Source organism: Pagrus major, chromosome 3, assembly GCF_040436345.1.
Source record: "Pagrus major chromosome 3, Pma_NU_1.0".
NCBI lineage: Eukaryota > Metazoa > Chordata > Actinopteri > Spariformes > Sparidae > Pagrus > Pagrus major.
This window is the reverse complement of record NC_133217.1, coordinates 14,579,627-14,603,943: the sequence shown is the minus strand read 5'-3', so window position 1 is coordinate 14,603,943 and position 24,317 is coordinate 14,579,627. Positions and strand designations below refer to the sequence as shown.

Below are 24,317 nucleotides of genomic sequence, written 5' to 3'. Positions count from 1 at the left end.
CAAACTGACCCCTCTTGACACTTTGCTCTTTGTTCTCAGGACGGGGGAACAAGAAGAAACACTCACAGCCTGCCTGTACTCTGCCGCTCTCCGCTCTGGCAGTGAAAGCGTTAAGCGCCGCAGTAGGGGAGGCTCCCGGCCACGCCCACTCTGGGCCTATTTGCATATCGGGCGGGAAGCTTCGGCTCTTTGTTGCTGCTGAGCCCAGCCAAAACCCCTCCCACAAAACACCGCACTGGCGGGAAAAAGCCGGCTCCAGCGCTTAAGCCTCTGACAATGGAGAAATCCAGACACACACACACACACACACACACACACACACACACACACACACACACATACACACTCTTTGTCTCACTTACAGTACACTGCAGAGAGTACATTGCTCCCTGTGCACACATGCAATAAAATGAACACACACACACACACTCTCTCTCTCTCTCACACACACACACACAACAGGCAGCCAGGCTGCATTGTTGGTCCTTGATGGGCTGGCACTCCCATTTCCTGCCTGAGAGCAAAGGTGAAAACAAGTGGACAGACAGAGAAATGAGAGATGAAATGGACAGGAGGGGGTGTGTGTGTGTGTGTGTTGCCACATGAAGGCAGATGAGAGAGAGAAACACACACACACACAAACCCAAAGTGTGTGAGGAGTGAGACAATGACATTTATGTAGCCCACCAGACACAATACATCAAGAGTAAGCAGCTTTGTCTAAAATAAGCACATTACTTACAATACGTGCCAACAGTACGTGCTCTCTCTCTCTCTCTCTCTGTGTGTGTGTGTGTGTGTGTGTGTGTGTGTCCACCTAAGTGTTGCCCTGGGAAAAGAGTTCACTGGGTTGCTGGAAAAACAGGAAGGCATGTCAGGCTCTGGATTGGGGAGGGTAGAAGAAGAAGAAGAAAGAAGAAGGAGGGGAAAAAAAAGTACCGAGCGGCCCCCGCATTACATAACCAGGCAGGAAATATGCAGCAGAGAGAGAGAGAGAGAGAGAGAGAGACAGAGAGGCTATAGGAGGCCATGCATACACTGCACCTATGACACTTTCCTTAGAGGCTTTTCACATCTCATCACATCTCTGCCTCGCCCCGTCCTTCTGTCGCTTTTTTCGCACACGGCGGCCACCACAGGAGCCAGACAGCGTGACAAAAAGAGAGAGAGGGAGCTGCATAAACTCAGTGAACCTCGTTCGTCCCTATAGAGGCAGACACACACACACATCAATAAATGATGGTCTGCACTTGGCGCTGGATGCATACATCAGATCGCATTGAAACATCATCTCCGGGCCGGATTAGGCTGCAACAGTCATCTCTTATTGTGCAGCTCTGGCCACATATGTGTGTGTGTGTGTGTGTGTGTTTAATCCACACTGCATATATATATATATATATATATATATATATATATATATATATATATATATATATATATATATATATATATAGACACACAAACACACAGCTGTTACACTAGTGGATAGAGAGGTTTGTGTGGTGTGTTTCTTATTATGTTGCTAATATGAAACATGCAATAGAAGCAGACGTCACACACACACAAACACAGAGAAAAACACAATGCTCTCCTATCTGATTGAGTCACACCTGACAGTGTTGTGCTTCTCACTTGGTTACGCAACTGCCAAGTTTTGAATTGTCTTTGTCCTCTTCCTGACAGGCCGCAAAACACTGACCCTGAACAGAGGAAGCTCGCACGCAGAGCGACACACACGCGTCAAACTTCCACACATTAGAAAACATAAATGAGAGAACTCGTTCAACTCTGCAGTCGGGATCGAGCTCGCATTAATTCATGCACACGTCAGCTGGCAGTCTGATGGTTGACCTCTTTGCTGCGTCCTCAAGTGAGAAGAAATACCTCACATTCTTCACTAAGTCCTTCACGTTCCAAAAACTTCTCCTGTGAGATTATCAGACTGTGTGGTGTCTAGTACTCTGGCCTTCTGTGTTATCTTTAACCCTCCACATCAAGCACAACTGACATTTCTCATAAATAAAAAAGGTCCTTCTCGGTAGTCAAGTCAACAGTGTCTTCCACCACAGCTGCCGCTCTATCTGATTAGCTGCTTGCATGTCTGTCTGTGTGCATGAAGGTGCGTGTGAGTGTGTTTTTTTTTTGTCTCGGCGGGGGCCAGATGGCAGAGAATGTTTAGTCAAATGGGATTAGAGATTAGGATTAAGTGGACTTCAAATTACCTAGACGCACAGTCACTGGATGACACACTACTATAGCAGAGCTCTGAGGCGGAGAGGTGTTATGAAGTTCAACAACACAGGCTCTGTGAAGCATCAGAAGCACACAGTGGGACAAATCAGATAAAAGAAATTGTTTGATTGGCTCAAAATGTTAGAAGTGTTCATCAAGTTTTGTACTCCAGATAACCAGTGTGGTGTTGATAAATTCCAAAGTAATAGTTTGACACCTTGTGGATACACTTGGTTGCTTTCTTGAGAGTTAGAAGATTGATACCACTGTCACATCTGTACGCTAAATAGGAAGCTATCTATCTTATCGTAAAGACAGAAAATAGAGGAGGACAGCTAACCTCTAAGGCTCACTGACTGTGTCTATTGTTGAATCTGTATAAAAACTTAAGTATAAAACCGAGGTGTAGCGCGCAAAAACAGGCTCACTGACTGCTGCTCCTGTTTTCAGTCTGTAAGCTAAACTAAGCTAACCTGCTGCTAGCTATAGCGACACATTTATTGTACACCCATAGGAGTGGTATCAGTCCTCTTATCTACTCTTGTCCCAAAATGTAAAACTATTCCTTTTCCAATTTAATTAGGGCTACAACTAAAGATTATTCTGTTGATTTTGTTACCAGTTAATCATTTAGTTTCATAAAATATTAACAAGGCTAAGAATCTACAGCCATGCTAGCAGCTCTGGAAGCTAACGATCACACTGTCGCTAGAAACGCATCGCCAGCCAAACCATCGTTTTCCTCTGGTACAATGTTTTTCTAGCAGTTTTTTAGAAGCTGAAATATTCTCGACAGTTTGTGTTTTGTATTGTTCTCTTTGTATTATCTTGAACATATTTTTTTGCCGAGTTTGTGTTTGTAATGTATTTGTTTTTGTTGAGTTTTGTGTATTTTAAACGAGACATTTAGGGATCGGCATTGCAAATTAGCTTTGGCTGTAAATACTGTAGTGTGTGGCAGTTTATGCTACAAACTTTTCCCAATATAAACAAACAAACATTAAAAAACATGTCATAGTCACGAAACACAAAGCAAAGCTGAGGCTGCGATTAACATCATTAGTTTATCAGTTAGTTAAAGGTGCACTATGTAGTTTTTGGGAAGAAATTCTTATCAGAAGACAAAGAGCTTCATTGACTGATTTTGTTCTCTTTGTTTTCATGACTGAATAAACAAACTGACCTTAAAGGAAAACACCATTTCACACCGTTTTACTGTTTATATGTGGCGGACCCTGCCACCTTTCTAGCTTCAAACAGTGTTCTGGGACCTTATTTTCCTCTGAGAACAGCTTGTTTAGTCAGTTAAGGAAAAAATAAATATTTCTGAGTTTGTATAATTACCTCATTAATATTGTAAATATTAAAATTGTGAGTTTGAATTTCTTCTCTTAAACTACACAGTTCCCCACAGTAGCGGACTAATAAAGGCACAAAGTAGAAAAGTCAGGGGATCACAACAGTTTTTAGAATTGATCCTCTGGGCGCAATGATTATCTGCTACAGATTTCGTGGTAATCCATCACATGGTTGTTGAGATATTTAAGTCTGAAACAAAGCAGCGAGCTGATTGGATGACACTGAGCCACCCTGCTAGCATAGCTTGAGTAAAATGAGTGAAACATGCCCATCACAATAACCCTTCACCTACGATGACCTCTTCAAATTGTTTTTTTGTTCAACTTACAGATCAAAGCTCAAAGACATTTAATTTACAGGACTCAAACAGAAAAACAGAGAATATTCACATTGTTTGCTAATGTTGTTTTTCTCATAGCGGTCTATTGATCATGAAAAATCGACTAATTTCCTGTTGATTCATCTTTTCAGCACTAATTCACCCAAACATTATTCTCATATATTGATCACGATAACAGACAAGGTGATAACTGACAGGTCAATGTCACAGTGATGCAGAGAGAAGCTGATGTCTAGTCGAAGGTCTTGTTGTTTGCAGCGTCCGTCGGCTGCAGCAGCGGCAGCGCCAGAGGCCAAAACTCCACCGACAACAAGCCAGACAGCAGACAACAAGCATCTATAGGCTGTAGCATGTGTTACATAAGCCAGCCTGCAGTTTCCCCCACAGAGGGCCTCATGTATAGGACAGTGTGTGCTCTGTGAACATATACAGCTAACTGAGCCGCTATAGGGCAGGACTGGACTGAGAGAGGGAGAGACAGAAATGGAGCGCTCAAACTGGCTGAATTATTGCACAGCTCGCTGAGTGATGCAGCTATACATATAAACACACACACACACACACACATACACAGGAGAGCGCAAAGACTGCTCAAGTAGCAGCAGTCATCTCATCGAATACTCAAGAAAGCAGAAAACCCCACTATCAGAGCACTTATTCATGTGTGTGTGTGGGAGGCCGTAGTTGCAGGTTTCCCGTTTCAAAGCTGGTTCAGTGTGTTGATTCTTAGCGCTCATTGTCTGCAGCTAATGAGTTCACTCAGTGCATATGTGCATGTGTGTGTGTGTCCGTAGATGATCCACTACTTCGCGGTGCGCAAATCACTAATTAGCCTTGTGACCATGGACGCTGACCTAGTTCTCTACTTCTAATAGTGTGTGTATGCGCGGTTCAAGGGGCTGAAGCCTTATGTCATTGAATTGCGCAAGCTTCCCTTTTTAAATGTGAGTGAGTGATTCAGCAGTGCCTGGAGGTGCCAGGCCAGGCTCGCTGAGGCGCTCGAGATAAGAACATAACACACATGAAGCTGCCAAAGCCAAAGTGAATCAGACGACTGAAAATATTCAAAGATCACTCGCATTGTGCTCGTTTATGTCATTAGAGAAACAAACATCACCAGAGGGAAAAGAAAACAGTACAAACCAGGATTACCACCTGGCGCTTTTATGCCTCCGTCAAATCACAAAGAATCTTAGCAGCAAACATTTGCGGAAGCGCTGTCTGCTTCAACTAACCGTTGAACTAGTAAATGCAATATCCCAAGACTCCCTGACAAATCGTTGCATGAGAAGAAACTTCACAAATTGTGTGAAGAGGCTACGGTAAAATCAAAATCATGGGCACAATCTTGTAAATTCAGCATTAAATGCAATACATTAAGATGTTTCTTTCCTAGTAAAAAGAGTCAGTTTGTCAGTGCTGTACCAGCCTGTCTGTTATAATGTCTCAAGTGTCTGCTTCTGCTGTTACAGTGCATCATTCCACCCAGCAGCTGCTTGAACTCACTGTTTCAACTGATTTTACCATTTACACCAAATGTATTGAAGAGTATAACATATAGACGGTCAACTTTTACAAATACAGTAAACAAAAACTAATAAATGACACTTCTCTGCCATCTGAGGACAAATTCCCCAGACTCCCTTAAAAAAACGCTAAATTTTGAGACTTATTGCGTCAGGAGTTGTGAAGCGCTAACTACAACATATTCTTAACTATTATGTCCTTCTTGTTAATTCGGCAAATGTTACACATGAAGATATTTCTTTCTTTGTGTAAAAAACGTTCCATTTGTTCCAGTGATGTGCATATCACGTATAGAAGTGAGATCCAATCACAAGTGGCCACTTGAGACGCACGTCAAGACGCATTTAATGCAAGGTGTGAACTGATGGACCTAAAGCCGTCCACTTGTGATCAGATCACTCGAAACGCATGTTGATGCCAAATGTGACCTTTGACCTCCACATTCTAAAATCATCCTTGAGTCTGAGTGTTTCCGAATGTTTGTACCAAATTTGAAGCAGTTCCCTCAAGGCGCTCCTGAGATATCGCATTCACCAGAACGGGGCTGATGACGAAGGACGGACATATAACCAGAAAACATAATGCCCACGGACACGTCTGTCTCCACGGAGGCACAAAAAAATGTTGAACAGAAGGAAAGAAAAACAAACCATCCAAACACAGAAAGGGTTATAAAAACCAGACACCAGTTGCACAGTGACCTTTGCTATCAGTGTGACTCTCGTACTGTATGGTAAGCCCCTAGTGAGCTTGAGGCCTGACCCAGTTTGGAAAGAGAGAATGTGGGACACACACTCTCTCTCTCTCTCTCTCTCACACACAACACACACACGCACGCACGCACACACACACATGCACACACATATTTCCAGCTATTATATGGCTGGAAATATTTTTAGTCATGTGGATGAGGTCAAACACTGGGAGCCTGTGAACTAAACTTGTCCTGAAAGAATACTTCTTAGACTCTGAGTGAAGGCTTAAAGAAAGAGATGATGGAGTGTTGGCCGGGAATGCGGAACAATTGTGTGACTCTTAGGAACAAGGGGGGGTGTTGTCCTGGTGAGAGGAAAAAGTGGCAGGTGAGGAGAGGGAAAGGGAGCGCCAATCGAGGCCTTTGGAGCGATTCCAGGTATTGTGTAAGTGGTTTTACAGCAGGCGGGCACACCTTGGTTTGAAAGCGGTGTGACACGCTGCTGGATAAACAGAGACCTGCAATCACTGCTGTGAAAACACACTCTCTCTCCTCCTCGCAGCCTGAGCCGGTGGTTTGTACCACAGTCAGAGCAGAAATGAGCTCAGCTAAGCTCCACTGAAAGACAACAGCAAATCAGGTGACTAGTCATTATCAAACAAAGAGCTAGAAAAGGTTTTTAATGACAGTAAAACAAGCTGGCAGCAGGCAAACAGTACTTTGTCTGTCTAAGGTTGCCAATGAGATTTCACTGAGATGAAGTTAAAACTACAGCTGAGGTCATGTGAAAACCTCTCGAATACAATTTTTTGGGTTTTCCTTTTTCACCGCAGTGACATAAAACACATCATCAACAAACAAGATGAAGTTAAAAGTGGTGCTTTTCACCACCATGCTGGTTAGGGTTAGGCCAGTATCAGGCCCAACAGTGGCAACAAAGCTGTTTTGTAGCAATTTTTAATGGTATTTTGGAGTTTTTAACTTCTTGGAAAATCATTAAAAATGCTGATTAATCATCCTGCACTCGCGGGCGCACATTAATTATTTGTCCAACAAACGCTTTCTTTATTTTAATGTCGCTGGCATGGATGTAAAAAAGATGAATGCTGCCGAGGAGTGCGTTGCTTGTGACCAGACCTCACTCATTACTGTACAAAAATACCATTTTATAACTTTGTTCAGTGATTTGGGTGAAACTGGGTCATGTTTTATCAAGAGGATATTTGCTGGTTTTCCCTCTGATGCCCTCGGGCTGCTCTGGACAGGGAGCTTTACCTGACAACAAACATACTGACAACCAGCAGCTTCTCAGTGAACACCTCCGGACCAGGACCGTACGTGGCCTCCGAGCACAATGAAGACCAGGTAGTGAGTTTCTCCTGTAGACAGATATAGGTAGCTTTGCTGCTAAAGTAAGAGCTAACCGCTGCTAAATGTAGCTAGCTGTTGTTAGCTCCGTAAGTGGTCCTTCCTGACTCAGCCCCGGGTGGCCAGGAGCCAAACCTGGCACAAAACCCCCCCCACCTTAGTACCGTATTCCCTTTGTCCAATTGGCCTCCATCTTCTCAGAGGCTGTGCTGCTCTGACCTGGTCCGGCTGTGTTCTTTGGGATATGCCGGTCCAAGGTTAGGGGGTTTTACATGAAACACGCAACTATGCTAAAGCAATTAGCATTCTTTTAGCTGTTTCATAAGGGACTTTAAATCTTGAAGTGCGAACATTATGTAGCAACAGTGTGAAATTTAAGGCACAGTTTTTAAAAACAGAAAAATAAACATCTCTAAGAATGTAATTAGGTTTCCAGGCAATAGCAAAAAAAGAAGAAGAAAAAATATATTTCTTTGGCTGAACACAACAATAAAACATCCCATTTATCCTTTTGGGTCCACAATAGCCAGGTTTCAATCCCGATGTGTTGCAGATTTTAACCAAATTCTCGGGGAAAATGGGCAAAAGAAAATGTGGATGGATGTTTCCATCCACTAATGTTATACGATTATTTAAAGTTGGCTCATGGAGATAAGCAGTGGGCGGAAACCAGTTCTCCAGTTGGAAAACCATTATCACAGGGTAAAAGAAGACTGCGAAAAACATGATGTAATTAAAAGAGCATCAGTCGAACCTCAAACAGTGAAAAAAAATGGAAAAAACAACATCTAATGGAGCATTTTTGTTTTTAAAATTCAGGCATTATTTCTGAAAAGGGCCAATGTTGGATTGCTCTAAGCATTCTCATATCAGATACAAAAAATAACCACTTAAATGATTCATGCTCGGAGCCCAGGAACAAATTGTTCCCTTCTACAAGGGCTGAGATGGTCTGTAATCCCAATCAAAGCAAATACTTTGACAAACAAGAAGACTGTGCAGCACGATCAAAGAGAAAATAGTTCAGTTCAACTCTGTGAGATGTAAAAAAGTAGCCCTATAAGGACCATAAGGAAACATCCAGCTGTTAGTGCAGAACAGTGTTGGAAACCTGAATGAACGCGTGGAGTCCAGAGCCAGAACGACTCTCATAATGTCACAGGTACTTCCTTGTGTGTTGTCCTGGTGTCTTGGGAAGACTCCAGAGAGGTTTCACCGCAGCCCGAGGCAACAGTAGCACAAGAGTCCTCTGAGAGGCTCTCTTCAGTCTCTGCAGCAGAGGCAGGAGGGGCAGCGGTAACCTGGGTCTGGTCACAGGCTGGATCAGACTTCAGCTTCTTCCTCACATGATAGTGATGCTTTTTGGACTTCAAGTGAGCTGCAGGTAAAGGAAGTAAAGTTGGATATATTTGGCAGGAGACACTTTCTGATCTTAGTGAAAGTTGAGGATTGTGACTGAAAATGAGTTATGAGTCAGAAAAATCAGGAGAAACTTGGTGTTAAGAGCCATGGCCCCAGTTAGTCACCACTTTCTAAGGCAGTATGGCATTTTTTAGCCCTTGGAATCTTATAAACAACATATCAGTTGTCCCTGAATCCAGGAAACTGACATGGCCTCCGTTAAGAAAATACCAAGCAGATGGGTATTAATATTTGAGTAACAAGTGACCGTCCATGGGTGTAAATATTCAAAGCTGGACATCGAAATCTTCCTGGTTGTGTGGATTGGCATCAAACATCTTTTTTTAAATGGAAACCCTGATCCACAGATATCGCAAAGAGATTTCCGCTGATACATTTTGATATGGAATTTAAAAAGGAAATGAATGATGTGATTTTGTGTGATGTGATCCGACAGCCTCACCTGTCCACTCCAGGTCACCGATGATCACTTTGTCGCACAGATCGCATGAGTGGTGGCTCCGTTTGTTTCTCAGCTCAGCCCCCTGCACTCTGATTGGTGCACTAGCCGGCTCCTCGCCCTGATTGATTGAGCAAAACAGTGTTATTCTTACATTCAGTGTTCATCACTGAAAGAGAACGGAAAGAAATAGAAATGATTTAAGGACAACACAATATCAATATTTCATTTTTAAATATCACAGTTGTCGTCAATATCAGTGTATTGTGACAAAAGGAGTGTGTAGCTGGTCTGATAAACATGTTGAGGGCATTTCCTTCCTCATAAATGAAAGAACTGTGCCTTGGGCCAATATATAAACTTTTTTAAAGAGACTATAATGCTGAAAAACGATGCATGGAGTATTTTATAATTATCAAAATCCCGATGAAGTTATTTGTTTCACTGCACTGATGTCATTTTGGACCATAACGTTTACTGTTAAACTATAGAATATCCTGCCTCCACAAGTTTGTGACAAATCTGAGGGATCATAGCTAAAAATATGTGTATACCACCTTATATATTGGCATTGGCATCGGCCTCAAAAATCAAGTATCAGACGGGCTTTACTGTTGACATCCATGTTTACTAGCAAGCAGTCTTCGTCTTCACTTCCTTTGTCGGTGCATTTCTACATTGCTACTCTTTTTTTCTGCTACAAACTGTCAATCAGCAAAATAGTGTCAGGATGTGAATAACACAGGTACACGTAATGCTTTCTCTGGACAATACAAACACAACAGAAACCCATTTGTGAAGAGCTTGTTTCTTCTAGTGGCGCAAAACTCCACAGGGTTCCTTTAATAGCATATTTATGAAATAGTGGCTTAGTAATACCTACAGAGCAGGATATAAAAGCAAAATGAGGCAAAGCTTAAGGGCAGGTATGAAAGGAAGCTGTTAGAATAACAGAACGAGAGGAAAAGAGGAGGAAGAAAACAGGAGCGAGCGAAAGTGAAATTAAGCAACAAATGAACAAAACCTTGAAAGAGTAAATATGAAATATAAATATAAAATAAATACAAAATTAAAGGAAGGAATGCAAAGTACAGAGGTACACAAGAAAAAGTTACAGAAGGACATAAAAGGAGGGAGCGGAGGAAGGAAAAGTGCGAGGTGAGGCAGAACAGAACACATAAAGTAAAAGAGGAAAGTGAAGGGATGGAGAAAACAACAAAGTGAGCAATGAAAACTGTTAGAAAGATAAAGTGTAGAGGAACAAAAGGGAGTAAAGAAGGAAGTGTGATTTTATTCCGCTGGCAGATGAAAGCTGCTGACGGGCGGAGGCTAGTTTGGACTATGGAGGCCCCACCTTGCTGAGACTGTCCAGTATCTGCAGTGCAGGGTTCAGCACCGTCTCCTCCCACCTCGACACATCTGTCACATCCAGTCCATACACCGCCGGCACGTTGTCCCCTGGTCCTACATGCACACACACACGTCAAACACACACAGTTAGGCTGACACGTGTCATACCAATAAATGTAATTAAGTTTAAAATGTAGCGTTTCCACAATTTATTCATCCTCAATGGACTTTGGCAGCTAAGTTGTGTAAGTGACAGCATTTCTCAACAGTGTATTTGAGTTCAGGTTTCTTACAGACAGCGAGTGTACTGATGAATTTTACACTGGAAATGTCATCAAATATTAAAACTAACATAGCTACATGCTACTTGCTAATTATGTAGCTGACATATTTTACGAAACAAGAAGGCTCCAAAGAGAGCCACATTATATGAGAGGGGACGAGGTGGACGTCTGGATGAATCCTGTACAATCTGGTTAAAATTTACAGTAGCAGCGATGTGTCGGAGCCCCACCCTAAAGCTCTGTCAACCTGCTGACTCACACTGGCTCGATAATGTCTCTCCCTCTCTCCCTCCTTCCTCCCACCCTTCTCTCTTGCGCACCATCTCTCTTCCTCTCTCTGTCTTGCCATCAGTCTCGCTTCGGCTTTCACTCACTCCCTCTCTCTCTCTCTCTCTCTCTCTCGCCCTCCAACCGTTCCACCCCCGTGTTTCTATTTTGCATCAGTCAGCAGTCTGCGGGCCAGGCCTCAGCACTAAACAGCAGCACCAAAACCCTGCCCTGCTCGTCTGTCTGTCTGTCTGTCTGTGTGTATCTGTCTCTCTGTTTGCCCGCCTCGTCTGCATCACGAGCCCCTGCCCTGCATTGACCAAAGACACGCAGATGCACGGGAAACGAAGGTGTGTGCCACTTGCAGAGAAAGTGACTTCAAAAAACAGCTACTGTACGTGAACAAAGTCAAATTTCATGCACACACAATACATTTATAGAGCTATAAATCATGAATTACAAACTATGTGCGCAGGAAAAATAAAGAGTGAAGTTTAAAGGGCAGATACACAAAATAATAACAAGAAAACAAGAATGTGGTGCTTCAACACGACTAAAGATGCTAAACCTGGATTTGATTTATACTTTTGGCCCTGATGCTACACCATATGATACACCGTTAGTGTTACAGTGGCGATATTAATGGCTGAAATACAATGCTGAATTATGTATCAAAACCTGAGCCATAGGTACTGTATCTACCTCAGGCCTCCCGTTAGCCGCTTGAGTCAAGCATACATTTTGTTCAAAGCTGCAGTAAGCATAATTTTCTCATTAAAATAAGTAAGTAGCTCTTTATTCCAACATACATCACTGTTATAGAGTGTTTGATTAGCCACCCACATCTCTCCTCCCCCGCTCATGCAGTAAAAGAGGAAAGAAATGTTCTGGTATCCCTGCACACTTTATCCAATCAGGACAGAGAACCCCATAAAGAGGCGGTCCTGTGTGCTCGTGGACAGTCGGAGCAGGATCCTCCTGTTCTGGTACCAACACCGGCAATGGTGGAACAAAGAAAGCTAACAATTTAGTGCAACCTGTGGCGGCTTATACTACCAAACAAACCAAGTGATGAGAAACGCTTGAAGAAAAGAAAGAGGCAAAGAGAGCTGCCTCGAAAAAAAGAAGAGTGCAAGTGTGGTGACGTGGAGAAGAGGGAGGGGATTGCTAACTGCAAAACGGACAGTAAGTTAGCCAAAACCCTTACAGCAGCTTTTCAAACTCTACAGCTGTGCTAGCAGCGCTGTTAGGCTGTATTAGCTAAATGCCAATGTTCACATGCTCACAACGAAACAGGTTCATGCTAATGTTTACTAAGTATAATGTTTACCATGTTCATCAGCTTAGCTTAGCATGTTAGCATGCTAACATTTGCTATTTATAGCCAAGTGGACAGGATTTTAAAGTAGATTTCGAAAACATCAGCATGTCGCAAAACACAAATTTGCGGAATCAATTTCACAATATGTTCAGTTGTGGGTTGACAGAGAGACGATAATGATTAATGTGAAGGTATTTCTCTGAAATCATATGACTCTGGTCGGTGAAATGTGGTCGACAGGCAGACGGATTTCAACATATTTAAATATGAAACCGCAGGCTGTCTGCTGCCAACAAGAAGCTTCCAGGACATCGTAATGAGAACATTTCTTTTTTGGTGCCTTCGTTTAACCTGTTTTTTCACCGGTAACCATATCTGTTTTTAAAGATTTTTCTACAAGAAAAGGCTCAGCGACTAAACACAATGTACAGAAGGTCATAAACCAAACCAGCCAACCAACCAAAAGTACTGAATAGTACTCAGTACTCCACTCAGTGGTGGACCGACACTAACAGCCATAGAGCGAAGCTGCCAGAGGGGCTACAAATTCAAACAAAAGCTGGATCTACTCAGGTGCACTTTTTCATACAATATCGATGTGTGAAGCACACACAGTTGCGTAAATGAATCCCATTAACCTGTAAGGCACAGTTTGCCAACTCAATTATGGCTTAATCCTTTCCACACACAGACTAAACGGTGAGTTGAGGGCAGCAGACACCCTATAGACTGAGGTTACTAACTCTGCAGGGAACTGTCTGGGACTCCATTATTGCAGCGGAAAACAGTGTAGAGCGCAGAGTGTGGACTGCAGAACTGGTCATCTGTACAACAAACTGTACTGACTGTGTGTGGGAACAATGAGAGTCTTCATACAGCCACGCCTGAGTGCCATAAACCCGGCCTTGGTTCTTGGCACAAGCCACATTTCATCCCTCTGGTCTGAATTTGCATACTGTTGGCTTAATGTCCCATCGGCCACTTAAACGTGTGATGTATTTCATTCATTTCCTGTCGAGGCTGACTTTGCTTAATTGAATAGCTGACAAAGGCTGTAAAGGCAAAGCAAACACAAAGAACCTTAAAGGCTGAATCTGAGCACTCCTGCACCTGCATCGCTTGGCTTCCTCTTTTTTTTCTTCTTTTTACCGTTTCATGTGCGCACACAACTAATCACAAAACTGTGTGTGACATGTGTGTGCTCGTACAGTCAGCCAGTGGGTCAATTTGTAAGTGTGTGTGTTTGTTTTTAAAACAGCAGTGACTGTTAATCAAAGTGTCAGGTTTCACTCGCTCGGTTACTGTGTGTGTGCGACTCTTTTGTGTTTATGGTACAATAGCAGGCAGGTGGTGGCGGCGAGCGTCACCTGGCATACCTATACCAGATGCAGCATTGGAGCTCTCTGACTCCACCTCGCCAGCCGCCCTCCTGCGCTCTCCTGTTGCTGCTATCGCTGTCCTTACTTTGTTCCCTTTATCTCCCTCAACACCAACAATTCCCTTTTGCAACCACCAACCTCCCGCTGGGCAGATTGGAGTGGGGGCAAATAAAAGGGGAGATAGTGCCTTGTGGGTTGCCAGATGCTGGATGGAAACCCCCCCCCCCCCTCCCCTGCAACATTCTTGTTTAGGATCTGGTGAAATTTAACTCTGCTAATCCACCCTGTAGTGAATGAGGGTTGATAAGAAACGCTGAGGGGACAAAGAGCAAGGTGGTCCACACACACACACGCACACGCACACGCACACGCACACACACACACACACACACCGAGCATTGCCTTTCAAGCACACAGGGGAGCCTTGCCAACAAGAAAGAGCATCTCCTGTCGCTGTGCAGCTGCTTGCCAGTGTTGAGTGTGTGTGCTGAAACAGAAGTCCACCTGTTGCAGCAAACGGGCCAGGAGTCATTTGCCGCGTTATCCTTGTGTTTGCTGAGTGAGGATGTGCGCCTGTGTGTGCTTTGCTATAAAAACTGCTCCACCAGTCCCAGAGCAGAGCGCCCCGGCCCAGCTGTGCTCCTTTGGCTGTCGTCCACACTGGAACACGACAGCTGCCTCCATTCACTCAACAGCCTCCTTCCTCTTTGCTGTAGTTCCTCTTCCACTTTTTGTCTCCCTTACCTCCTTCTGTTTTTCTTGTTTGACATTTCTGCTGCAGGTTAAGTAGAGGACAAGGATATATGTGTAGACACAGCCAAAACAATTCTTCACTCTTGATCTACTGGAAGTGCTATAATAAATACTTCTGTGGTCACTATTTCAAAAAAGTTGTGACGCTGATGCTGTCTCACAGCACTGTTCTGGGATACAGCACGCAGCTGATTTTAAACAGAAAGTTGTAAAAACTACATATGCTACATACCTAGCTCCAAGAGGCAGACAGACAAAGTGAGGTGCTAGCTAACATAGTGCAGCGTTTAGCAAATAATGAGCCAGATATTTGTCTCGCGAACTGGTGGAGACCAAAAACGGAGCTACAAGGAGAGTGAATATTGGACTTACATCAGGTGTGATGTTCCAACACTAATTCCATATGAATGCTAATGTTGTTCCGTAACTGCTTGTTGTGTAAAACGCCCCCATATTAGTGTGAAAAAAGTTCATGTGTCAATGTCATGTTTAAAGCTTTATTCTGCTACCACCAAGGGGCCAAAAAAATGTGTGATTCCAATAAAATAATGTGCTTCTTTTATGCAAACGTCAAACCTTTGTATCAGTATATTCAAGAGAATGTGACAAGATTGCATGATTAACAGAGAAACAGTAAGAAGAAGAAGCACGAGACGAAGGTGAAGAAGAACTGGAAGATGAAGGTCAAGAAAAACTAGAAGAAGGAGGTGAAGAAGCAGAACGCGAAGAAGAAGGAAAAAAAGCAGAAGACGAAGACGAGACAAAGAAGGAGCAGAAGACGACGAAGAACCAGCTTCTCCACCTCAGCCTACGAAAAGCTTTTCGCATTTCATTTATAGAATTGTTTTTCTCGCCATTACATTTCCACTCGATGCATGGATTAAACAAACCTTCCACTGTATCTACTTTTAACCCTCATGTGTCACTCTCATCCCCTCCAGCCCTCCCTCGTCTCCCTCCACCTAGCAGAGGTGACAGAGAGGTCTCCGTGGCGACAACAACCCTGGCTCCACTCCACGAACTCCACGAGAGGAGGTCGCGTTTGTGTGAGTGTGTGTGCGCGCACAAATGAAAGCTTCGCACTTGCTGGAAGACAAGGGTGTAAACTCGCCCCACACCTGTTGCGCCAGATGGATCACATTACCTTCACTCTCCATCCAGCCAGCCACCCATGTGTCGCTCCTGTTGCTCTCTCTGTCTTCCTCCATCACGGCTTCACTCACTCACTCTCTCGCGGGACTGAAAGATACCTACACCCCTGTTACTTAACACTCACGGGGCCTCAGTCGAACTACACCTGCCTATCCTGGTTACAGGTAGTGTCTGCTTGCGTGCACATCTTTGGGGAATTAAAAATAAACAACCCTCTGCATAAAATGTGGCACCTATTAAAATTAATACAACCTCAAATTACCATTTTCTTTATGGGTAATTAAATCCACTAATTAAACATTCCCCTATAACTGCACACACACACACACACACATTCTATAAGCGTACACCCACATACAGACGCACTTAAAGGCAAGACAAATTAAGCTTGATTTAATTTGAGCCAGCTGACCTGGTGTTTAAATCCCCACAGCAACCAAAGTGGAGTGCATCATGAAGCGCGTATCCTGCTGAAAAGTATTTAAGACACTGAACGCCCACCTGCTCCCTCACTGACAGTCGCTGCTGAAATTTCTGAACTGTAAAACTGGGTTAAACTTCAGCCTTCGAGGCATGTGTTTCTGAGTATATTCCTGTGTATTTACATTCAGGTCATTTTGTATTGTCTGACTGAGGCTCTCTGTCGTTTCCAATTTGTCTTTCCCTTTGACCCACTGGACTCTGTGTGCTTGGGTTTGGTACGCGTAGCCCCCGGTGACCCCGTTGCCCGAGTTTGTGTGGTCGGGGCAAATTCCCGGCAGCTCTGTAATGCTTCAAGAGATTAGCCAGCTCAGCTGAGGCCTGCCGGCATCTGTGTGTGTGTGTGTGTGTGTGTGTGTGTGTGGGGCTCAGACGAAACAGAAAAGAGGTCAGCAGTCACAGCAAGGCAGCGAGTAGAACAGAGACGATGCAGACAGAAAGGTGGGACGAGCAAAACATTGGGTTAGGACAATCCCAGTTGGGGCTGGACACAAGGACAACATACATATTAACATGTGGGGCCGTGATTCTTGGTTTTTGTGGGAAAATAAACAAGATCTTTCAAAAATAACATTTTACTCTCCTACTCAAATGCAGAGATTCAGGAAAACATGGTCTCAGCAAGAATAATGTCTGTCAGGCCAAAGGAGCCGAGCCTCCCACTGCTTTCCACAACACTTACTACAGTAGCTGCACAGACATCCAGGGGACTGCTCTCTAAGTGTTTGAGATTTGTCTTTGAAAGTGCTCATGCTTCTTGCCCTGGCCAACGTCATTGATGCGAGAGTCTGCATTCCCCAAACAACTCTAAATCTGACTGTGTTGGCACGTGGAATATGAGCAAGTGCACATTCCTCATTGATTACCTTGTTATTCATTATAATATCTAAAACCATTGCGCAGTGTTTTGGCAGCTGGGAGCCTTCGACCTCATGGATCTATTACTCAGACTGGACTTCTTGGATTGTATTTCATCATCTTATTGAATGGTGCTCCCCAACACCTTGCACTGAACGGCCACTAAAGTTTCAGACTTTTAACAATTAAGAGAGCTGATCTCATCTGTTGCCTCATGTACTGTCAGGGATGAGTTTGCAGAAAGTAAACATAGAAAGTAGTTTCCTGGAAACAGGGTTTAAGTTAGCCAGCATTTTGCTGATATCACGTGAAGTTGTGCAACAGATCAAAATATCTAAGCCAAATAGCCAAAATGTCAAATGGGACAAAAAAATGTATTAATTAACACAAATAACCTAATTATAACCTAAAAGTGTGTGACCTATGAGATTTGCAGACAGGACACCTTAAATATAAACTTTTATTAAACAAGAGTTTGGTTTTGCTTCTGCTTTTAAGACACTGAGAGTCAGTGAGTGTCTAGTCATGTGCAGTGTTATTTTCTCTCACCGCACAAAGCCCTTCATCCCAGCTCTCCCCAACACGCTATCAGTGAACTGCCAGAAATAAAATATATATGTACAGGAGATTTGGCTTGACAGCAGTTAACTCGACCCTGAAATGTTGGTTGTGAAGCAGACATCCCAGGGCCAGTAAAAGAAAAAAGAAAAAAAAAGTGATGCTGCAACAAGTTCTGCAGCTTCGGCCAGCAAGCGCACATAAAAACGTCAAGCTTCTGCTGCTCGTGAAATGGAAGACACGACGCCAGCCAAAAAGATGTTTCAAACCAGAGTAGCAGGACGAGTTCAACTGGCAAGCAAAACTGTTGTTTTCCTGTGGTGGCTCGCATAAACGTTAGAAAATTGTAGCGCTCGTCATTGTCACACTTGGCCCAGGCAACTTGCGCACACAGCCCCGCTCCACAGGTACTGTGGACACCATTGGGGCATGAAAAGGTGGAAGGACTAGACAAAATGTTCTGCATCATTTGCGAAGACCGTAAAGATTGTATAAACAGAACTGGACTGACATGACTTTATACTTGGTTTTACACCATATCAGAACTAAAAGCCAATTCAGATCAAAAGCTGATCTCATCTGCTGTCATCTGTACATTTAGGCCAGAAAACTGTCCTTAGAAGGGCCTTAGACACACACAGACAGACACATACATGCACAACAGCACAGACAACTTCAGACAGATTACTGCATATGTACATTAAAAGCTCAAGAACATAGATACACACACACGTGATGAAGACCATATGGTGTGTGCAACGGGCAGGCAGGCAGGCGGTCAGAAAGAGGGGTATTGGGTATTGAGGTTTAGGACCTGGCATGGCCTAAGCCACTTGGGCCTAACAGGATTAGGTGGCTGGGTTACTACAGGACATGCTGCTGGTGGGACGCAGAGGCCAGGTTTCCATTTTGGGACAGAGAAACACACTCAGCCTCTATATGTGTATTACAACATGTCTGGCTGCCAGGGGTTGCGACCAGGGTGGGAAATCAGCACCTGCCAGACACTGGTTTGTTTTGGCTGTGGTGGGTACATTCATCCATTCTGCAGCGTGGTTCACGTATATATGCATTTGCTGCCACAGGAGATTTAGTTCTGGGAAAAAAGCATTTAAGGGTCTTAGCTGCAGGTGTATGCTGGGGATGGAAACATTATCCCCTCTATCACGTCACAGCAGCTCACACACGCTGCATAAAATCAAATCCAATTTGGTGCCAGTGGATAAATTAATTTGATGATTTCCACAGTTTGAACACGGTGATGTTTACAAACTGACCTGCCGTTGAGAGTGTAGAAGTTCTTGTTGCAAACTATCGAGAAGAAGGTTCCATTCTCATATATCATTCATATAGGTAAAGTAAATATAAAGCTACAGCCAGGAGAGGGTCATCTTAAGCTCCTTTTACATTTACAGGACTGTGGCGCTTTTATTCCCCCTTACCGTTCTCTATAAAAAAGTACAAAGATAGACTTCAGGATTATTGTTGTTTTACCCTTGAGCCAGCAGTGGAGGTCGTAAAACAGCTGAATCGACGTCTGTGTAAAAAGATTCAGCCAGCAGGACTGGACAGGGGTGTGACGTTTTGACAACGTGTCATGTGCCCGACCTACCAACAGGAGATTTAAAGGTGCAATATGTAAGAATTTTGGTTGAAAACATTCAAGTCTTCACCAAAATTATGAACAGAATGTGGAGGAATAACAGTTTCTACTTTTTTAACGTCTATGTATTGTGTTGTAATGTTTAGCATGGTAACCAGGGCGCCCTGTCCCATCTAGGTTTAAAGCTCCTGTGCTAGCGGTATAACCACCAACACTTCCCGATGCTCTGAGCTCCCAGCCCGGACCGCTAGCTGCACGGCTAATTGAGCTAACTAGCTAAAGGCAGCTACAGTTGGCAGGAGGTGGCAGTTACTCTGGTGATATGCTGCCCCATATATGTTGTGAGTATGAACTCAACAAGAGGCCAATTCTTACATATTGCAGCTTTAAAAAGCAGCTAGCAGCAGTTAGCAGCTAACTCAAAGAAGAACGGCAACTGAAAATGTATGCAAATAGGGAAAACAATGAGGTCCGGGAGTCCTTAGACGCCAACACTGTTGTGTTAAAAGTCACGCTCATCATGCTATCTAAAAAAAAACACATCGTGGGGGCGGCATTATGCTGCTCTTGTTTTGAACGGCGTAAACAAACAAGATATAAAGCCTCAATTTCTTTCTATTAGATGCATGTAAGCAGATTTTGTTACCTTTAGACAGTCTTTATGCTAAGCTAGCCTAACTGTCTCCTGGATGTAGCTTCACATTTAGCATACAGACATGAGAGTGGTGTCAATCCCTGCATCTAACTAGTCCTCAAATCCCCAGTCCTGGCCACTACACTAAGATTCTTGACGCTGACAAAACGCAGATCATTGTGATATTTTTATTCTTTTTTTTCTGTGATGTTCTTATTTATTAGTAAACAAACAAGAAAAAAAAGCACCTCATGTAATGATAGTTTTGAAAGTGACATCGCCACAGTCCCTGCTGTGCACACAGACTGATGAACATGAACACAAACACACACACCCACACAATCACTACACTCTGTACCCTGGAACACAATACGGTGTCTGAGAGGCTTATTGTGTGTCTAATGGACTGCATGAATCTCATCTTGTTAAAGAGAGTGCTGATTGCTAAGGAACTGGACTGGAGAGGACAAACACACATGCACACACACACATACACACACACACACACACACACAAACATTCTGGGTGAAGGCTACTCACGCTTAAGAAAGCGGTTTCGGACCCATTTATTCTGTTTGCGGGCGTAACGCCTCGTCGCCATCTTCAAAGCTTCTATACCTGCGCAGAGTTAAAAGGAGGCTGTTAAAGATGAAGAGCAGGCAGCAGGAAAATCTTTAAATAGATTCTTCTGGTTGATAAGTCAACCAGTCCACCAACTGATGGATCCAAATCCATCTCTGTGACTTTGATCAGGTATTTCTCTGACCTTTGTCTCGTAGTGTGTCTCTCTCCTGCTGGGTGCTGCTTTCAGGAACGGTCAGGTAGTCATGAAACTCCTTAAAACCGATCGACTGGAAAATCCCATGTTGATAGTCCTGACTGGAGGGAGGAGGAGGAGGAGGAGGAGGAGGAGGAGGAGGAGGAGGAGGAGGAGGAGGAGGAGGAGGAGGAGGAAGAGGAGGAGAGGAGAGGAGAGAATGAAACATTATCCATCAATAAGTCTGAAAAAAAACTTTCCGTCTCCAACTTGACATTTCTAGACACCCGGTGGTGACTCATTTCACCTTCTCTTCCTCCTCCTCTATCTCTCCTTCCCTCCCCGAACAAAGAATATCAGTCTGAGCAGATGGGAGGCCCTTCGGGGTACAAAGTGACAGAATGACATTAAAAAAACTGAAAGGCACTGGCAGAGGGACCCATGGGTGTCGGGACTCAGTAGCCAGACCGGAGTAACATCAGGTTTGGGCTGAGGCCCACTGGTTACCTCGCCAGACAGTAGAGACAGAACGTTTCCATCAATGTCAGACCATATCAGCCCGATCTGAGCATTACTGCCTGTTCTAGACGAGTGGTTCCTTTTCAGATTTTAGTAATAGCTCCACAATTGTTCAATGACCTGAACCTTTTTATGAATTAGTAGTGATTGCAAAAATAGCAGAGGTCACCTGTGGAGGCATTTTTCTTTCTACCACTATCAAAAACATTTCCCTCATCATCAGAGATGACTCAGCAGTTGAAGAATCAAGTCTGCACCTATTAAATGTAATACAGTGGTGTCAAGTATGTGGAATGGACGATATTGTGCACACATAAATATTAAGCATGTAAAACAAAACAACAATCTGTATCTGCTTATTTCACAAAAATATCTGTACTCATAATTTATACCTAAGGTGGGCCTGAGATGTGTACCAAAAATTGTTAGAAATCGTCCAGACGGCTTAATTTTCCACGTTCACTTGTTCACTATGGACCTTTATACTCCTCATTCACATATCTTGTCAATGGAAACAGTCAACTTCCGCCCCCTTGGCATTTCAAAGTGGTATCATTGTTGTTCCCAACTGGATCGTTTCCTTTTTCCTCAGAGTAGCAACTACCAACAACACAGGAAGAAATGCTAGTTTATCCATTTATTAAGTCTATAACTGAGACATGAAGGCAGAAAGAAATGGTGCCAGGCTGCCAGCCTGACTGGATTTTGTTGGCCGGCTGCAGACAAAATTTGTATAGTGAAAGTGAGGTTTATGACGAGCCAATCTAAACGCTGATGGTGTCATTATTCTGGAACCATTACAATGTGCAATCAGCTTTTACTTCATAATGATACATTAAAAAAAAGTCAAGCTTAGCTGCCAAGAAGAATGACAAATATTTGAAGGATTTTGTTTTAGGCTGTTAGACTGTTAATGGTCCAGGTGGAAAATATAAGTGGACATAAAACAGGAGGGCATAACAGTGGGAGTTTCATATAACATGCGCTTAAAGCAAGAAAAGAGCTAGATGAACATAAAGTTTGTCTGAAGAGGGAAGATTATTTTTTTGAATGAAAATCTAAAATGTGTCTCTTAAGATGTAGATAACTTCAGCTCATTACTCATCTAAGTTGCGCACAAGAGGTTTACATTACTTATACATTCTTCAAGTACAGTTATGGAGAGCTTCTTCCATGTTCCCATGGGCTTTATTAAAAGGAAATAGCACAGTTTCTTCAGATGAAATCACGTACTTCATTGTTCACAATAATCTGCACATTTTATTCTTCTTTATTTTTATCGTTGGCAGATTTTGTAGATCTGATAACATTCAGGTCATCAAACTGAAGATGTATTCTTTCAACACTTCTTTGAACTGAGAAGATTTATAGACTTGTTTCAATATATTTTTCTCGTACTTACTTTTACTTTTTACCCATTATTCACTGTTGTTGCTCTCAACTTTGGCTCTTTGTAGAGCGATTTAATTTCCTTTTCGACACACTGTCGAACAAACACTCTATTAAACAAAAAATAATGACTATTCTGGTCCATAACTTACACTTGTAACCGAAACAAGAAGAGGAAATAACAAAAATAAATCTGGCCAGACGGGCAGAGACAGAAATTTGAGAATAGCGACAGAGTGCAGGAAACATAGAGTCAATGGAGGGAGAAAAAAGAAAGTCAGAGGAGGAGATGGAGGTAGGGAGGGAGGGAGGGAGGGAGGGAGGAAGAGAGGGAGGAAGGGAGGGAGAGATTTGACCTTGATGTCTGGCCGCAGCAGCCAGCCAGGGACACGAGGGTAAAGGAGAGAAAGACAGACGAACAGAGGAGGGAGGGGGGGGTAAAGTGCTCGGGTGATCGGATTGCTGAGAGGGCAATAGTGGCAGAGATGGAAGGAGACAGAGAGAGAGAGGATGGAGGGAGGAGGAGGAGGCTGCTGGTTGATGAGGTGGGATGGGGTGATGAAAGAAAGGAGGGACGGAAGAATGGAATTGGCAGCTTCCTGGGCACCGTTCCACCAATGCATCAACTCCCCGCAGCCACACCCCGCCACACATACAATATCAATATCTGGTGCCAAGAGACACCCACGGCAGTGTTCACATACTGTATCTGATTCAGCTATTAGTGAAGCCAACAAACATGTTGATACACATTTCATGTCACAATACAGGACACATAAAATCCTTATTTTAAAAGGACTGATTATGCTCATGGAACAGGAAACAGTCAATCCATACCACTAATAGAGTGATGTAGCTCTAGTGTGCTTCTGGTCATGTGGTTATTGTTAACAAAATGCCAGGGACAACTTATCCATTGTGAGAAAGACAAGAAGAGAGTCTTGACTGTTATCGTTGAACAGCATCTTTAACAGACAACATATCGCTGTAAGTAATTTGTTGCAGGGCCACCAGGATGTCCATTCAGTGTGGGATAAAATTCCTGCAGGCCTGAGGTAATAAGAACCAATCACCAGACTCCCCTGGCAGTGGTAATGTCCTGCAGCAGGGGCTTATCTCTGCAATTATTAATAATCACTGGACATCCTAAAGAAATATCAGTCCCATCTGAACTAAACTCGCAACAGTGTGGGATGTATCTATATTAGGCCCCAGGCCTTTGGGAAACGACAGCGTACAGAACAGAGTGACCTGTCAGACTGGGGAAGGAGAATAAATAACTGGATGGCTGCTTGACCGAGTTCACTTCACTCCTGGTTATATTAAAGAAAGGAGTTAAGTCTGGGTCCAGACTGATTGTCTGGATCATTAATTTAGATAGAAGGATGAGAATGTAATGTTGGACTTGTTGTACGGACACTGAACCCTCAGACTAACTCGTAATGTTCTAAAGCAAAGACGGCAGGGCCAAAGCCAAGTATGACATACGCTTTTGGCCCACAAAACAGGTTCATCATCTCACTCTGTGGGTTTTGGTAGATTTTGCAGTAAAAATACGTTGTATAAAAAGTTGTATCAAGCCCCAGAGGCAGAAGCAGAAAGACTAGGTGCTCAAGGGACTGCTCAAAT

At 43.4% G+C, this 24,317-nt stretch overlaps 1 protein-coding gene across 2 annotated transcripts in view; it reads right to left on the bottom strand.

Annotated features, from left to right (window-relative positions):
• Window positions 1–6,806: 6,806 nt before the first annotated feature.
• trit1 (tRNA isopentenyltransferase 1) overlaps window positions 6,807–24,317 on the bottom strand; it is a 42,231-nt gene continuing 24,720 nt past the window's right edge. For both annotated transcript variants that reach the window (XM_073463169.1, XM_073463170.1), the window contains exons 7-11: window positions 20,790–20,902; window positions 20,564–20,641; window positions 10,739–10,848; window positions 9,388–9,505; window positions 6,807–8,901 (exon numbers count right to left, since the gene is read on the bottom strand). In XM_073463169.1, coding sequence (XP_073319270.1) covers window positions 8,672–8,901; window positions 9,388–9,505; window positions 10,739–10,848; window positions 20,564–20,641; window positions 20,790–20,902 — 649 coding nt within the window. In that variant the 3' untranslated portion in view covers window positions 6,807–8,671. The remainder of the gene's footprint in view (window positions 8,902–9,387; window positions 9,506–10,738; window positions 10,849–20,563; window positions 20,642–20,789; window positions 20,903–24,317) is intronic.